Raw genomic sequence first — 19743 nt, 5'->3', positions numbered from 1 at the left:
TAACCTCAACTTTGTTCATAGTCAGATGGAACACAGTACTAAAAGAATATGTAATTATACTGAATAAAAACAGAACGAAAATATTTAATATCTAGGAATAGAAATTGAAATAATGGATTCCAAGAAAAGGAAATTAATATTATAGTTTGAAAAGCTATGGTTTTATACTTTGCAATAAATGGTAAAATTATTGATAAAAAATGATGTCGAATACAACTAAAAAAGAAGCATACAAAACGATATATAGACTAATTCTGACGATAAAAAAATATAAAAACAAAATCCAAGCAGTGGATATGATCTGCATCAATAAAGTAAGAAGGATGAGCATCATGACAAATGCAGACATAAAAATAGACCTCAATATAGCAGCTTTAGTAGAGGATACAGGAAAGAAACAACTTTGTTGGTGAATACTATCAGCATATTTATGACTTAAATGAACCTTGTATCAGTCTGAAAAATCAGTTCTTTCAAAATAATGAATTTGTACACCAAATTTGACGTAAAAGATACCAAATATTAAATACCTGAAGTACTTAATCATAAAAATAATATTTTTGGAAGATGAAAATGTAACATACCTCATGATCAATTTCATTGACAACATCCGGACAATCCTCTTGACCTGGATCGATTTCTGGATCATCCTCGTCTTCTTCATCATCCTCCACTTCATGCCGATAATCTAATTTGTCCATGGAGGGTCTCATTGTATACGGCGACGCGGAACTGCTCGGTTCATGACAGTGTGTGCGTTCCGGAGTTGGTGAACAGACGCGGATGGAAGCATCATCTCGGGATTCTTGCGATGGCGATCTAGAAATCAACGTTCTCGTTAATTTTACTGTTATGTGATAATACAGAAAGACTAACCTTGGCCGCGGAGACATTCTCTCTCTTTCTCCGTCAATGTCGCCCTCAGGAGGCACATCTCCGACCGCGTGGGTCAAGGCATGTCTGCGTAAATCGCAATTTCTTCGAAACACCTTCCTGCAACTGCTACACTCGTAGGGCTTGTGGTCCGTGTGTGTTAGAAGATGGGTCTTCAGGTTGGAGCGTTGGTTAAACGATCTGGAGCACACCTGACACTTGTGCGGCGACTCCTCCATATGGAGGATCTTATGCACCGCCAACGTGCGGGACTGGCAGAAGCCTTTACCGCACTCATTGCACTTGAACGGCTTTTCTTTTGAATGAATATATCTGAAATAAAGAAGAATAATCATTAATATGTTTGTTGGAAGTTCTAGTATCTAAATACTGCAGATGCTCCATAACTTAAACATTCAAAATTGAAAGAATACGCGATAATGTGAACGACATTTGCATTTGATTATATAAACAATGATTGGCTTGGAGACGTAGAAGGGGAATCCCCAATCTATTTTGAGAATTCTACAAATTGAGCGTCAAAATAATTAAAGGAAGGAACACTGTAAGAGACTGAAAATTTCAGAGCTAGTAATGATAGATATATAATTCGACTGCTGACTATATCTGATGACCATTCAAAAGAAAACTGATGAAAACTATTAACGATGTAGACTTAAGAATAGAACAAATTTATAATGCTAATGACAATATCTTCTAATGGAAAATGTTCCCATCCCTGAAAATGAAAAAACGTATGCTGCATCACTTAAAAAATCTGCTTCGGATAGAGAGCCGGAAAACAGCAAAATTCGTTTCAACTTTATACTAATGCTAATGGTTTATACAAAATACGAAAAGCAAAAACTCCGAGCTCAGTAAAAACTGCTTGAATGACAAGCAATGTATTCCTGAAATAGTTTCTCAAACGTTTTGTTTATCAATAACTTTGTCATCGCAAATATTCTATTTAAAATTTAAAAACATGTTAAAAGATGTTCTAATAATATAAAATATTTCCATAAAAGCATTGTTACTGTTGGATAATGTATTTAGTCATCCTCCAGAAAATCAACTGGGGTGTAAGAATGGTCAATTTTTCCCATATATCTGCCACCCAACGTAGCTACATTAGTTCAACCAATGGACATAATACGAATTGCCATATTTTACTATCGAAAGTGTCTATTTTCATCTACTCTATCAAAGAATTCTGAAAACATTTGGCTTTAAAGACAGGCTAAGAGAGGTTTTTTAAATTTACATATTGCCTGGAATGTTCTTAATAAAAAATAATGGAACAATCAATTTTGTACCAAAGATGAAGATTAGGATGTTTCCTTAAGTGTAAGTAGGTAACAATTACGACAGAATACGGATATCGTCATTAGTACTTCCTCGAATATTGTTAACTTACTGAAAATGGTGAATATCAACATTGGTTGTACTCCAACTAATGTTAATTTTTAACAAAAAGAGAAGGGCGGACGAATTATAATAAAGAGAAAGATGTGGACACTAAATATGATGACGATATTTCCACTGAATTTAGAGATATAGTAATTGGCTCATAATTTAAAAGTTTTTTACCAAGCTTTAGATTTTTTGGATATTTGGTTCTTCGTAAATTACGGCTGCAAGAATTGGAACACAATGCTAAAAGCTTTAATTGGTTATTACAGATTATCTTTCATCTAATTAAAATAATTATCACTGTTGAAATATTTCTTTAGTTTGTTGTGTTTGTAAATGTGTAAATAAGTGTAAATGTATGTATATGTATTAATTGTTTGTTTAAATAAAACGTTTAATATTTATATAATTAAGTCACATTTCGATAATGTGCATTATACTTTTTTGGTTTGAAAGAGCATTTGCTGTATTCTTAAATGATATAGTTAGGAATGTTTCCTAACATAAAGGATGCGGTAGCTATTAAAGCATAATAATTTTTAACTTGGTCAATCGATAAAATAGTTATAGAACCAAGCTAGAGAGAAAACAACTATTTACCACACCTCTTTTATTAAAAGATATCGATAATTACGAGGCGTAGAAAGGTATCTCAACATTTTAAGCGGAAATAAATTTATCTCATTTGGATCGAGCTATTTTTGTCGGTAAAACTTTTACCAATATCAATTAGAGTAAAAATGATTTTAGCAAAATTAATAGTATGTAATTTGAAATAAGAATATAAAAATATCAGAGAACATTAAATAAAGCTATATAGCTGATATATGATCTGATTTTTGATATAAGTACAATGTTAACTGAATGAATCAATTGATTAATGGGGGTTTTCTGATACAAAAATGTTAATAAAAACTGAAAACATTATTCATTGAAGAGGATTATTTGAAATTATTGGATGAAACATTATTTGAAAAATGGTGAAATCATCTTGTTATAACTCTGATCAACAGTTATTGACTTACTATGTAATTATTATAAGTTGTCTATATATATATATATATATATATATATATATATATATATATATATATATATATATATATATATATATATATATATATATATATATAGACAAATATATATATATATATATATATATATATAGACAAATATATATATATATATATATATATATATATATATATATATATATAGACTATAAATTATTTATTTGAACAAGAAAAATTGACGCATTATTCACCATCATCATTCGTCATCGGCCCTCTTAATGACGTAGATCAAATCCGAATAATATTGCTTTCAAACTTAATTTAAAACCAATTTAATTCTTATTCTTAAAAATTATTTGGAAAATGGTGAAATCATCTTGTTATAATTCTGTTCAACAATTATTGACTTTCTATGTAATTATAATAAGTTGTGCTAACTTATTTCCAAAATCAGTGTACTGTTAGTACATTTATTGAACAGACCGTTTGAATTATGTATTCGAACAAGAAAAATTGACGCATTATTTACCATCATCATTCGTCATCGGTCCTCTTAATGACGCAGATCAAATCCGAGAAATATTGCTTTCAAACTTAATTTATAACAAATTTAATTCTTATTCTTGTAATTTTAATACTTTTTTAATTAATCAAATAATAGTTTTGTTACATTTTAAAGTCTAACTAACTAGCCACTTCTTTTGCTTAACCTGTGCTCCGAACCACGGTCCTCGGCTTTAGCCTATCAACTGGCGAGTGACCAACTTAAATATCCAAGCTTGCCTAGCTTGGTTGTTTTACATTGTTGCTTTTTGGACAATCACAGACATTTAGTTAGGAGTATATGCCCCAGCGGGATTCGAACCCGCGACTATCACAACAATAGGAGCACTGTCATATCACTTTGGCCACTGCGCCAACCAAACCAGTAAACAGTAAATAGTGTTGGTACAATTATGTAGAAACAATGATTGGTATATCTATGATTATTGAACATTCTTAGATTTCTTGACCGATATTTCTGACTGATAACAATACTTTAACATTTTTACCATTGTCCGTTATTCTTTTCTATATTATATATTTATACAAGAATAATATTTTTTCTTATTAAGTTATTCAACAAAAACATCGTGTTATTTTAAAACCATATGAAATTATAAAGGAAGAAGACGAAACGAAACATGTATATATCGTAAATTATATTCGGTTTCACGTAATTAACTTAATAGATTAGCGTTTTGCTGGACTGGATATATATTTAAAAAAAAGTAACGAGATTCAGACATCAGAACGAAGACCAACAACTAGTATGGTGTGAAGTAACATGCAAATTAAAAGGCTTTTTTTCGAGAGGCGAAAGAAAAAACCGACAATTCCTAGTAGAGCAGAAAACGAAATTACCAGACGATGGTGATTATATGATAGCATCACGCGTGGAAAAGAATCACGGAAGCATGCCATTTGCTGTTTTAATGTTGTTCAGGAAATGGGTTTCCTGCCACTGAATTACAACGTTATGTTCGATTGGTATAAAGACCGGATATATATTTTATGTGATTGAAGATATTTAAGTAATCAGGGGATGATTTATTTTACTATATACTGATTAGACACGTGCATATATTTAAATATTGTTTTGAATATTTTTTTTATTATACTAATCAATTTTTTAAAATACTACTCAAGTCGAGTAAAAACTGAAAACATAAAAATATATATTGGCCGTATTTATTTAGTAACATTTTAGTCTCTACTCTACCAAGTTTGTACCAATTAGCGTCAATCTGGACTGGACCTAATGCTTAACGTGAACCACGGTCCTCAGCACCGACTGGCAAATGACCAACTTAGAGATCATCCCAAAAGACATCGGGTCTTACCCAGCCCGGTTACTAGCGTAACTGGGATCACTTTCCTTGTTTGATTTTGCACTCTTTCCTTTTGTATAATCACAATTATAAACAATTACAAACACAAATTTACGACCACGCAAAACAGGATTCGAATCCTCGACTATCACAGTAGGAGGACCATTCTGTCACCTTGACGACTTCCCCAACCAAGTCGGCTCTTGATATCTATTGTTTAATATAACCAATTGAATGTATAGAGCGTATTTTCAATGATAGAGCTTTTAACACGGTTTATTGCAGGTTAACAGGTAGAAATAATTTATATTGATAACGAGCAAAGTGCATTGCATCTTAGGAGTGAAATATATTGTATCCTGGCGACAATAATGTAATATATATATATTTAAATCCTCATTCATTCATCAAAAGAATTGTGGAGTTTATAATTCTCCTTTAAAAATATATTTAAGTGTGCAACGAATTAGACAAATAATTTCATACGTACTTCTTATGGATCAAAAGGCATTAGAAAATAAAACTGTAGTCTTACAAAATTAGAAAGCTCATAATTTGAAATAAGATATTTGCAAATCTGTTAACCGAGCAAAATATCCTGTTTTCACAAATATAGCGAATATATCTAATATATCTATACTTGTTTCAAATATATACACTTGAAGATAACGAAGACCTAAACAACCTTCTATCCTCACTGATTCCAATACTGAAGATTCATCATTATTATTTTTCTCAGGATATAAACTTAATTATGATTCCTTGGTTAGAAACATGTAAACTCATTTTAATAATATATTTAGGGACTGTGTATTTAGATATTACAATAATATTATTAGGGACTCATATAAACAAATGATCAAAACTGGTAAATGTGATTGTAATTGTAAATCTCTTTATAGGCAACAGTGGAAAATCTGACAAGGACTAACCATCTCAGTCACGCTAGTAACCAAGCTGGGTAAGACCGGATATCCTCTGGGATAGTCTCTAAGTTGGTCACTGGGCAGCCGGTAGGTTTAATGCTGAGGGTCGTGGTTCAGAGCCCAAGTTAAACAGTAGGTTCAATACTGATAAACCCTCGTTGGTAACAAGGAGACTTTATAATATAACAGAAAAACGGAACCGGCAAATAATTTGAATTGAAGAATTGAATAGATGAAGAAGTGACGACTTTATAGAAGAAGAAGTGACGATTCTATCGAATAAGAAGTGACGACTCTATAGAAGAAGAAGTGACGACTTTATAGTAGAAAAGTGACGACACTATAGAAGACAAAGTGACGACTCTACTGAAGCAAAAGTGAGGACACTATAGAAGAACTGACGTCTCAATGAAGAAGAAGTAACGAATTTATAGAAGAAGAAGTGACGACACTATAGAAGAAGAAGTGACAATTCTATACCAGAAGAAGTGACGACTCTATTGAAGCAGAAGTGACGACTATATAGAAGAAGAAGTGACGACTTTATAGAAGAAGAAGTGACGACACTCTAGAAGAAGTGACACTCTATAGAAGAAGAAGTGACGACTCTATCGAAGAAGTTACGACTTTATACTAGAAAAGTGACGACTCTATAGAAGAAGAAGTGATGACTTTATAGAAGAAGAAGTGATGATGCTATAGAAGAAGAAGTGACGACTCTATAGAAGAAGTAGTGACGATTTTATAGAAGAAGTAACGACACTATAGAAGAAGTGACAACTTTATAGTAAAAAAGTGACGACACTATAGAAGATGAAGTGACAACTTTATAGAAGAAGAAGTGACGACGCTATAGAAGACAAAGTGACGACTGTACTGAAGCAAAAGTGACAACACTGTAGAAGAACTGACGACTCTATCGAAGAAGTAGTGACGATTTTATAGAAGAAGTGACGACTTTATAGAAAAAGAAGTGACGACTCTATAGAAGAAGTAGAAGAGACGACTCTATAGAAGAAGAAGTGACGACTTTATAGAAGAAGAAGTGATGACACTATAGAAGACAAAGTGACGAATTTATAGAAGAAGAAGTGATGACGCTATAGAAGACGAAGTGACGACTCTATAGAAGAAGTAGTGACGATTTTATAAAAGAATTGACGACACTATAGAAGAAGAAATGATGACAATATAGAGAAGAAATGATGACAATATAGAAGAAGAAGTGATTCTTTATAGAAAAAGACGTGACGACTTTATAGTAGAAGAAGTGAAGACTTTATGATATTAGTTGCGTCTATAAAATGCAGTTGCTGGGATTGCGTAGTAGGAGTCGAACACGGAAGCTACGACGGAGTTATTAAAGATTCCACATCGATTCCCATTAGATGACACTTTATGGACGACGGTACTACCGCAGTGGCCGTATATTGCGAAACAGTTCCATGGCTAATTAAGCGAAATACCGACCGATGGACCCACCGGGACATCGCTCGTCGGCGAAACCACTTGCCGCTCGCGAGATAATCACCCGATCTGCCGCATTCCATGCCGTATTAACCAGAGCAATCCGTAAGATACGACGTCTGCCCCGCTCGAGAAGAGATTAAATCGGAACCGGCTCGACCCTCTCACTCTCTCGGTCTCCGTCCCTCCATTTTTATATTCAAATCCCGCTTTTTATGTTCTACCTGCCGGGAGAGCCCGACCATTCTTATTTTTTCTGATCTGTTCTCGGATTGAACGTACCCCGCCATTGTTGGGATGGAATTAATATACGGGTTGCTTTCCGTATAAATTATTTTGGGATGTCCACCGCTACCAACTATTGCAAACATCGTTTTTTATAGGCGTTTTTTTATAAGCGGTTATTTAAAGACTCGTGTGAATAAAGCGGTGTTTTTGATAGGTGAGAGTTGAAGCGGTACCAAAAAAGTATGCAGTGTAATAAATACATTCACTTGTTTTTAGATGCTAGACTTTACTCGTCAAAGTACAGCTTCTCAATGGTACCAGGTGTACCGGAAAGTCATTATCAGGTTTTCCAGATGTCGCTAGGTTTAAATATGTAGTATTATGATTTCATACATATGTCATTTTATACTACTGGTATCAACCTTCAAAGCTATACATATTATATTTTGCGAAAGTAACATCGTCATATATTTATGCCCATTCGAAAATGTCAAGTTTGGTGCGTGAAAACGTGCATTTGTGGTACGCATTACTTTTCTTATTTAATTGTAAGAAAAAGCCGCTGGAAGTTATCATTTGTTGGTAGAAACTTACGATCAACATGTACTAGCCTGAAAAACATGCGGAGCGTGATTTCGAAAACTCACACGTGGTAATTTTGACGTACAAGACAAAAAATGTAGACCGAAAAAGTTTGAAGATGCGAAGAGTTATTAGATAAAAAACCAAGCCAAACTCAAATACAATTGACAGAAGTGTTAAATGTGGCATTTCTGCATCGAATAGTGATGGTGATGGAAAGTGGATTAATTTTGAAAATCGTAAAAATCGCAAAAAATCATCCGGTCAAGTCATCATCTGGCGAAGCCGGTCGATCGACTCCAAAGCCAAATCGTTTTGGTTGCAAGACAATGCTCTGTGTTTGATGGGACCAGAGTGACGTGGTGTATTACAAACTGTTTGAACGTGAAGAAATAGTTAATAGTTATCGCTACCGCTGATTGATAAAAAACGTCCAAAATGTGTCCGAAGATACGGTAAAGTGATTTTATAGCACGATAACACGCGGTCTCATACATATTATCGTACCCGCTGTACTGCCCATATCTTGCTCCTTTCGGTTTTTTTGGGATGGCATCCATAAATTACCTGAAAGATAAGCAAGATAGAATCAAATGGCCAATATTTTGAATATATAATTTTTATCATTTTCTTCAAAATTATGTAGTATTTTTTTCGAAAAAAAGAGTAGTTACTTTCCCGTACACATGGTAAATATTTATTGCTACGCTTCCATAATATTTTGATGCCTCTGGAATATCCATTTATCATTTATCATTTTAGTATCATTTTGCTTTAATATATTTTCGGCAAGCATTGACAATTTATTAATTGTTTCGAAAACATCAAGTTAGAACAAAATCAGAGCAGATCAGACTCAAAGTCAAAGACATTGGTTTATCAGTCAATTATAAAGCCTAGTTGGTCTTATAAGATATAAAAGATATTATAAGATATAAAACGGGATTGCACGAAGACATCAAACCAACTAGTAAACCAACTCTACCAAAACAACAATTTTCGATTAACTGCCAATGACCATTGTTATATAACCAACGAAGAATTACGAATGTATCCAACATTTCGCCTTAAAACATGAAATTTGATTACTAAATCATAACAACGTGGAAGCAATACAACTACTGAACAGTCATACAAGCAACATAACTGCTGGTATAAGTGCCTATTCTTAATTTCAGCTTAAGTATTCTAATTTATTTTTAATTTGTTTCACTTTGTTTGCATCAACACCAAGTACAATAGAACAATAGAAATAAGGTACTTTATAAATTGAGGTTGTGTTAAGTATATCTAAAGTAAACCGTAATAAAAAAGAGTTTCCAAAGGCCCGAAGACACCAAAACATCGTTGCAAAAACAAAACATGGACTGACAAGACAGAAATATATATCTGATATGGATAGTAGAGCCTAAAATATCCATTTTGTGATTAAAAGTATAATTAAATTTTCTCTAACGTTTATGAATCATAGAAATTGAAGGCATTTTATCTGACTTGGGTTCACTTAAGCTTGGTATTTACCTTCTAAAGCTAAAAACTGGCTAATACATAATGAATATGATGTACCTTCTGTTGTAATTAAATAAGAAGTAGCCAAGAGGAAATATCATAAGAATGAACATGAAGAATGTGTGAACATGAAGATGGTGATGACGAATGTTGAGGAATTTGTATTTTGTGTAACTATAGTTTATGTATTCTGTTGTTTTTATTAAAAAATGACACTGACTGTCATCGATTCAAGTGTTCTCTATTTGCCAATATCTTAGTAAATGATTGTTTGCAATTAAAATATATCGTTTGTCTGCTATATACTAGTGATATACCTAAAAAAATTGAGTGAAATTGTCATAAAACTTTAACGGATAGTACAGCACTTTTGACAGTGGATAAGAAGAACCAACTGACATTAAAAAATAGACTATCAACTTTATCAGCAAAATATAAAAGAGCCCAGAGTTCTTTCAGGTGACAAGATGAAGAACACATCGTTGACAGAATAGATAGAACCAAACCCTGTGAAATTACGTACTACCAGGTGAGAGAAAATGTTAAAAATGGAGACAACGAAAGTACGAACGTAGTTAAGGCCTAAGTGTGACAATAATTGATTTAACGTATTATAGTGCTTAAAATATATTGATATCAGGCACTAAATAACACTATATTGGCTTAAATTATAAACACAATTCACCATGATGGTGTGCCCAACATCCCTCCATGGCCACCAACACAATCGTATTAACCGTTAAAGGGAATTTTACAGTAGAGAGTGATGAGTAGATTTCCATCTTCATCAGCATTGAAGCATATTATTGAAGCATTGAAGTATAAAAATAGAACAACAGACTAAACTATTCAGACATTCTACGAATCTCTTTAGCGAAGAAATGCAGCTGTTTAAATGTATAAATAAATATTATGTATATGTCAGGTGTTCATATTATTTTGTCTAAACCCTGTAATTGATTAAAGTTTTCTAAACTACATAATTAATATGCATAATGATTTAATATGACTACTTCTTTCTATTATACAAGAGATATGGCTTCATTTCATGGCAGTTAATTTTTTATATACGACATTTAACTATATGTATTTGCATTATAAAGGCCACACTAGATTTATAATACAATATATATGTAAAATAATAAAGACAATGTAATCGAAAGAAATTACTCTAACAAAAAAATGAGTGGTTGTTAATTTCAGCTTCGTGGTTAATGAGAACATGATCTAGTTGTGTTAGTGGCATTTTCCATTAATGAAGTCATCAAGTTCACCTTTGTCGCATTAGATCGAATAAATTTGCATTAGAACATGTCTCAAAGGTATTATTAGATCATAAAGATTGTTCTACTTATTTTACTTTATGTATTAATCGATGAATAATGCATCCTTCACGCACTGTCTCGGTGGTTTTGCGTCAAGTATTTCTAATTAATCTTGAGTAATTGTGATTAAATTATTATTCGCATCTTGCGATATGATATTATGAGGTTTTTCTAAATATTGTTAGTTTTTGCAGTCGATAGGACATTGAGATGCATTTTTTTGGCGTGCGGCCTTCTACTTCAATGACAAATAATGAAGAAATATTTCTATTAGATCTGTCATAATAGTACAAAGCCAAGAAAGTAACTTGGATCCATTGTTAACACCAAATGTGGTCATAAATGGGGATCAAGACGAATGAAGAAATATTCAAAAACCAACATTCTGTTCATCAAACACAAAGAGAATTTCCTGATTTTTTTTGTTAACGTTTTATATATACGGACATATAGCAGAAACTATTTTACAATTAGAACAAAAATATTTCTAAATAATTCAGAATAAACCCAAGATCAAGCCCAGGAAGATCTATCTAAATAATCGTTTGTTGTTAATCAGTAAATTAATTAAAAGAATAATTTATTTACTATATTGCAAGCGTCACTTTTATTGTATCATCAAGGAAATTCCTGCAATAATTAGAAAGTTATTTGATTTTCAATATATTATGAAAATTTTCGCTATATTTTATATTATTACAGCAAACTTGAGAAAGAACGGTGTTTAAGATTCTAAATAAAGTATTTATTGAATTTACCTTTAGATAAAACTTTTATCTTAATTTTTAGTGTGATATTGATAATTTATTTAATAAAATATAACTACGAAATTGAACAATTAAAACGTATTTCGTCACGTTTATATAAACAGATGCAAATGGCATTTTGCTTTGGACCAACTTAGATAATCTTTGGCTCTTCAATTATTATTACCTATGTTTTTATAGTTTTCCGTGCTTTCTAAATATCAGTTCTACAGCTTTTTGACGTTAGGCAAAAACTTCTGTTCAAAAATGAGAAACTCAAAGCTTTACTGTAAATATATTAATAATAAATTTAAAAGGCGATATTTAACACCTAAAATATCGAAAAATGTGAATGTAATATTGGGCGAACCGCCAAGATACACAAACTATTTCATCGGAATGTAACAAAGCATTTTGAAATATTTCAAGTAGTAAACCTATAGGAATTCTCTTTGATATTTAACTTTTAAACAATTTGCTGTTACTAAGCATTGTTTTTTTTGGTATATTATGAAGTATAATATTTTACAAACGAGGGTTTATCTAGACTGGACAACTGTTTAACATGGGGTCCGAACCACGGTCTTCAGCATTAAGCCCTACACTTTACAATTACAATCACAAACATAAAGTATATCCATGTCCCAGAAGCATTGTCAAATTTAAAAATATAATCATTTTTTAAAAGAATATTTTCAATAGAAAATATATAACTTGAATTTTTAAAGCACATCTTCATATATTGTTATTAGAGACAATATTACATTATTAAAAGGGCACTCTAGTCTAGAGTACTAAAAAAATTTTTTTTTTCATATTTTCAAGCTATAATATATGCATTAGGTGTACTAAAACAGGTCAATTGAAAAGTCCCCCGCCTATCATCAGCCCGGACGAAAATTTCTTCCCAGCGAATATTCTTTTGAGATCTGAGAACAGGAAATAGCTGCTGGGAGCCAAATCTGGAGAATACGGTGGATGAGGAAGCAATTTGAAGCCAAATTCATGGATTTTTGACACGGTGCATTGTTTAGGTGAAGAGGCACTTTTTTTCTTCAAATGCGGCAGTTTTTCGGCGATTTTGTCCTTCAAACGGTTCAATAACGCTATGTAATAGTCGCTGCTGAAGGTCCTTCCTTTTACAAGGTAGTAAATGAAAATTATTCCATGCATATCTCAAAATACAGACGCCATAAGTTTGCCAGCCGACTGTTGCGTTTTCCCACGCTTTGGAGCGGATTCATCGTGTTCAGTAGATTGGATTTTGGAGTAAAATGATGGAGCCATGTTTCATCCATTGTCACATATCGACGCAAAAACTCGAGTTTATTACGCTTGATCATCTTCAAACGTCAATTCGACGTTGTTTTTGGTCAAGAGCCATCTCGCGCGTTACCCACTTTGCACAGAGCTTTCTCATACCCAAATATTCGTGAATGATATGAGGTACACGTTCAGTTGATACCTTCAGAGTATCTGCTATTTCATTCAGTTTCAATTTACGGTCATTCAAAATCACTTTGTGGATTTTTTAAATGGTTTCGTCGATAACAACCTCTTTTGGGCGTCCACTGCGTTCACCGTCTTCGGTGCTCATTTTACTACGTCTAAACTTAGCATACCAATCCTTGATGGTTGATTTTCCTGGGGCAGTGTCCGGAAACTCGGCATCAAGCCAGGTTTTTGCTTCAATTGTATGTTTTCCTTCAAAAAACAATATTTTATCAACACGCGAAATTCCTTATTATCGATTTTTTCACAATAACAAAAGTTGCTTCATTCAAAATGCTATAATTCACAAACTACTGATGATCCGACAGCTGTCAACTTTATACACGTATTTTTTGAGAGTTAGAGCTAACTGAAAAACATATGGAATTAGTTCTACTAGCGCCATCTAGGTGTCAGACAGAGACTTTTCAATTAGCCCGTTAATGTTATAATAAATTATATTTGATAATATTTGTGTTCAATTATTTCTTTTAGATTGGAATTAGTTGTATGTCAAAGCCAGAATTAACTTAGTTGATGATGATTAGTTGTGTTGATGCGGCAACATTGCGACGTTTTGTCGTTATTAATTCAGATGATGTAAGTTCACTGTTTTATTGAATGGACCATGTTTTCCACCCTATATAAAGTATAATTAAAAATCTATGTCCGTAATATTTCCTTGGAATCAAGCGTTCAGCGTTTTCCGGATAACCAATTACTCTCAAAGCGAAAAATGGCTGCCGTGCATACTTATTATTCCTATTTATTTATCACGACTATTCGTTTTTTTCTCGGCTTCCAAGAAAATTAATTCGATGCAATTAATTTCTCGCATATCCTTTACATGTGGCTTATAGCTGGCGCGTTTTTATTTTTCCTATTTTCAAATAACTTCTCGGAAAACGGCTCTTGAGCTGTTTCCGTCGCGCGAGCCTTAAAAAATGGTCGCAATTTACGTAGATATGTTTTCTTGGCATTCTTTCGGTTGCCCAGTTTTATGTATCACGCCCAAGATTTATCGGAGGTCGAGATCAGAGCGGGAACCCGTGTAACTCGTAGCCGCGATATGGAAGCGGTTGTCGTAAAGTCGTTTATTGCACCTCAAATAAAAAGCGTTAAGATGGAATGCTACATTGTGTTAGAAAAGTGTTCCTTTAAGCGGATAAAAATCCACTTACGGCGCTTGCGGTTTTAACGACCCGGGATTCCAACTTAATTTTATCACTGCAATAATTAAATTCCATTCGCTATCATCGATCCACAGCCAGCGCTAAATTTCCTTCATCAATTGCGCGTTCCAACGAATTCCAAAACAAAAAGACAAGGTTAATGCTTAGAATATAGTAAAAGGATTAAGGTAAAAACAGATCTCTTTAACGATATCATCTATAAATTAGTATGTTTTAGTAGCAGGTAAGTTCGCCTTCATCATTTATACGTTCCAAGGAATTCTAAAACAATAAGGCAGGGCCAGTGTTTAGAACTTTTTATTATTTATAATTCTCTCTTTTCTAAAGAGGTAACAGGGGGAAAGAAGCCCTTCTTAATGAGTCAAAAGCTTGTTCTCCTGCCCCAGCAGGACTCACTTTAGCTGCACTAGGCTATCTATCATATGCTCCATAAATGTGGAAAGATTTTTTTTATAATATAAAGTCTTGACAACTTGTACGTCTTCAATAGCGTTTTTGGTGAAGTTTTTGATCAATTTGTTCCCAGGTATGCTCTTATAGCTGGGGATCTAGACAAATACTATGTTGGTTTGTGATGGTGATTTGCACCAGTAGGATGTAAGAAAAAGAAACATCGATTATCGATAGTTTTTGGCATAGAGAACTTAGAGCCACCCGCATGAATAATCTAATAATTCAAATCCTCTGACAGGGTTTGAAGGAATAAGTTATTAGAAATATTAGATTATTGAACTTGAAATGTGTTTGTTATACTTATGCTATGTTGTTATACTATGTTTTTAAACCTTTGCGATGAAATATTTTCGTCCTACGCAGGTAGGAAAGGCTCGCTTGGAGATGGTAATTGAACATAATTTCTTCTTCTCCATTATTATTTCCAAACCCAGATCCTCCCATATCATATTCACGCTGAGATATTGCAAATTTACATACTCATATCTTCTGAGTGGAGTTTTTAGAGTAAGTAATTATGAGAGTAATATGTATGTTTAGTATGAAAATATGGACTAGAGAGTGTGTTAAGGAAGTTTCTCATATTATTTACCTCATCACAATGTGTTAAATGAGCTCACTGTTACAACGAAAACTTGGGGCAAAATTCAATAGATCAGCAAACCTACATCAGGACCATCATTTAATGGCATTCAACATACCGATCAAAAATGATTTATTTATATAGCTATAAAGATGAGCTATTGGCCATATTCTTGAATCTCTATAATTGTAATTATAGTAGTATTGTTTGTACATTATTGCAAAATAGACAGAATAATTTTAATAGAACTATATAAACAAATCTGACCATCAAGTCAAAGAATATTGATTATATGAACAAAATTAACATTTTACTCAAAAATAAACTGATTAAAAGAAATTGGTTTGCAAAGTAGTATACGCTTGTAAACTCTGAAAGTATTTTGGGTGGCCGTGCATGCTTTATATGTTGACAATGTTGAAGATTCTCAAAAAGTTATTAAATTATGTAATTGATTTCTCAGCGATTTTTATAATTTCTTATTAATGGTTATATTTAATAAAAGCGATTCTACTTAGGAAGTTATTCACTTTGGTTAGAACGACAATTATAACGTTATGTTATTATTGGTCTTTCAATGAAGACATTTTAAGTTTTATATTCAAATTCTTCCAATATTGAATCCAAAAAAACTAACTGACAACAAAATTAAATTAACAATTTTAATAATAACACAGAAATACTAATAATACAAAGTGCTCAATGAAATATCCTTAAAAACAAGTCCATTTTCTTAGTTCCAGTTACATATACGATCACTCAAGAACTTTATTTGGCCATAGAAAGCTAAAATATTGATTAAAACAGTCAATATAAAGCAAAATCAGTGAATTTAAATGATAGAAGAATGTGTAGAGAAGGCTCACACCAAATTTTAAGTAAATCGCGTCGGTAGAACTTAGATATCACATCAACCATCGCGAAAAAAGTACTTTCGATATTAAAAATCCGTTTTTAGATGTCGCGTCACTAAAACTGTCATATATAAAGTAATAGTAATTTAAATTTTGAAAAATCCTCTTAAGAGGATGATGAGGCTTATGCTGTGAATTTGTTTTTCAAACTTCAAATGTGATAACCTCTATAAGACTTTATACTGAATATCAGCATGACAAGAGCTGTAAGAAGCCATAAACAAACTTGAAAATATCAACTCGACAAGAAAACCGAAGAGAATGAATCATCCTGAGTAAATAACGCCCCTCAAGCGCTGCTAATTTATTTATAACACGCCATTAAAATAATTAATCGCACATAAGAAATATTTTATTACGCTCTCTGTAAAATATTTAACTTTCAAATATTCTGCAAGATTAGTTGTGGTACGTTTGACTTGTTTCCGAATATTTTAATATTAAATAGTCTATTATAAATGTCCGCCAGTACCATTTCTCTTGTATTTCTGTTTGATTTGTAAGTTGTGTCGGATTCCTTACCCGGACATAGATGTGTGAATGCAAACCACACGTATATATATAATACATATAATTAAAATACACTTTGAGAATGATTTATTCCAGTTTATGCAAAATATAATTCGACGACTTCAATGGCGCGCGTTTTTCCTTGCTACGAAAGCTATAGATTTAGAGGAATAAATCATGTTAAATCTGATAATTTAGCACCTTTTCCATAAGGCTAGTAGGCGCACGAGCAATAAATTACTAACTATATTACAGTAAATATACCTAGCAATCATTATGTATTCTTGAGGGCGTTATGAATACTTAAACAGTTATTTCAGCTCCTTTGACAAAACGTTCCAGAGGTAGAATTAATTCTTGATCTCGTCGGTTGACCTGCTAATATTACGAGGACTGTTTGCATCTATTAACAGATTTCTGTGAGATTTTAAGAATACGATATGCAGAAGGGAATTTTCAGATTAGCGCTTGAGTAAAATAGGTCATATTGTTCTCTCTATTTCTACCTACAGTATGTATGATCAAAAGTATCGATGTGCAATAAATGTCAATTGAAAAACATCGATGTTTTCGATAACAAATAAAATTGTCTATTATATTTATGAAATGTGTATTGTTATTGAAATTATAATAGCTAAAGAAAAAAAATCATTCTATTTTTACCATATATTTGGGCATACTCTTTCCTATTTAAGCCATTTTTTCATTGATCCAGCTATCTAAATTCTGTCGGGATACTGTCAGTTTTCAGTCCCAGAGTGCCCGTCAATTGTTTTTTTCTTTTTTCCCTCCATAATTACCGAATAATGGCCATTGACAATTGGTTATTACAATTTGTCTGTGTATTTATGCCAACATTAATTAAAAAGTAAGATGCAGATACTTAAACTCGACTTGATCACGTTCGTTGTTTATGCCTCTACCGACACTTCCCGTTTCTGATCTATCCGCTTCAGTGTCGGTTCTAATTACTGCCTTCGCCCAGTTATTTATCTGGTCTATATAGGTTTACGGCCCTTGTTCTTTTGTCGAGTGTGCATTCCACCATTATGTGCTTGGTGTCCTCCACACCATTACCACAGTAGCACAAACCTTCACTTTCCTTTAATCTAAATCTGATCATGTATGCAGCCATATTGCATGTCCCGTCGTTAGTAGCACCACCTTTCTGCTTAAGCTTAATCTCTCGCATACCATCCTCTCTCAGAAGTCATGGAGAGCTCAGCCATCGCTTGAGTTGTTCCATGCCAGTTGCCATCTGTCGATTGCTTCCATTTTACCGGATTTGATCTGTCTGATCTTATCATTTCTGGTTATCTATCAGTTCTGATAATGTGTTTGCCAATTATTTTGCTTTTGTTAACAACGTTCACCGCTGGCGTCAAGGCGACGATTTCCGCCACCCCTGCGTTAATGTTGCCATTTAGCTTAATGCTATATGCTGTTTCCTGTCCATTTTTAATATTTACAACATGCCCACAAATTTTGGATCAACTGATTTGGAGCCCATGGGGTAACCATATCGTTTGTTCAAAGTGGCCTGCACCAGTGTTTCTATGTGCAAAGCTGATATAAGTATCACTGTGCAATACAAATACTTTAGAGCTATTTTCTAAAATAAATTAGGGTAAGTTCAGTCTTCATGAATTGTTATTTCTATTGGTCATAAAATCTCATAAATTTTAGTTAAATTAAAAATAATTGACCTTTCGATATTTGATTCCTATGACAGCCATGTGTCGATCATATAGAAGTCAACACATCGATATTGAAACATGGATTTTTTCCAACTAAATATCGATCGATGAATATCGATCATCTCCAATATATACTCTCTGAAGGTGGAAGAGTGAAAAGAATATATTTTTATAAAGGAGCATAGGTTAATACTGGACTGGAGACTTCTTTCAGGTAAAAAGTAGGATGATCCGTAGATGAGAATTCTGCTTTAAGGTAGATGAATTACATACAAATATAGTTTTTGTATAGTTTCTAAATAATATGATATCAAGTCTTTATGTAAATATTGTGTCTTTCAATCAATAAAATGTTCTAATAGAATATGATTTGTTAAATGTTTCACTTGCATCATCCTCATGAATCCATAGACGTTCGGGGCTTGCGTAGTAATATATGCTATATCACTATAGTGCCATCTTATTTTAATATATTTAATATTTTACCAATAATAATCTATTTAGCTCTAACTATACTACTTAATTTGTTATGAGAATATAACCAAAATTGTTTGAATGTTATTTTTATGTAAATTATTTGCATTGTTTTGTTCATGTAATCATGCGTAAATAGAGCACCTGCCAATGTTAGTTGGTTCTAGAGTAGTTCCTTATGCGAAGTCAGCAAAATACTCGGGCATAACACTGGATGTCAGGCTTTGGTGGAAAGACATGTTTAAAAAATAAGCAGATCATTGTATCAGGCTCAAAAAATGGTGGTAGTTGCTTGGACGACAATCCGAATTATCACTCCACAATAAATTGTGAATGTATAAACAGGCATTGAACCCATTGTGGACCTACATTATACAACTATTTGGTTACACAAAGAAATAAAATGTTAATATGATCAAAACAAAGTTTGTCTCAACATTATTAACGATTCATCAGTACTGTTAATGACTTAAGA

The 19743-nt window shown here is 32.8% G+C and overlaps 1 protein-coding gene across 4 annotated transcripts in view; it reads right to left on the bottom strand.

The window, feature by feature from the left end:
- The window catches only part of LOC143194722 (uncharacterized), a 137683-nt gene that overhangs the window by 2547 nt on the left and 115393 nt on the right, over positions 1–19743 (bottom strand). For all 4 annotated transcript variants that reach the window (XM_076401393.1, XM_076401375.1, XM_076401384.1 and 1 more), the window contains exons 6-7: positions 877–1206; positions 585–819 (exon numbers count right to left, since the gene is read on the bottom strand). In XM_076401393.1, coding sequence (XP_076257508.1) covers positions 585–819; positions 877–1206 — 565 coding nt within the window. The remainder of the gene's footprint in view (positions 1–584; positions 820–876; positions 1207–19743) is intronic.

Source organism: Rhynchophorus ferrugineus, unplaced genomic scaffold (genome assembly GCF_030347505.1).
Source record: "Rhynchophorus ferrugineus isolate W39M unplaced genomic scaffold, kcgeb_rfMv2 rfM1, whole genome shotgun sequence".
NCBI lineage: Eukaryota > Metazoa > Arthropoda > Insecta > Coleoptera > Curculionidae > Rhynchophorus > Rhynchophorus ferrugineus.
Note: the sequence above shows the minus strand (reverse complement) of the source record. Positions and strands in the feature narration are given on the sequence as shown.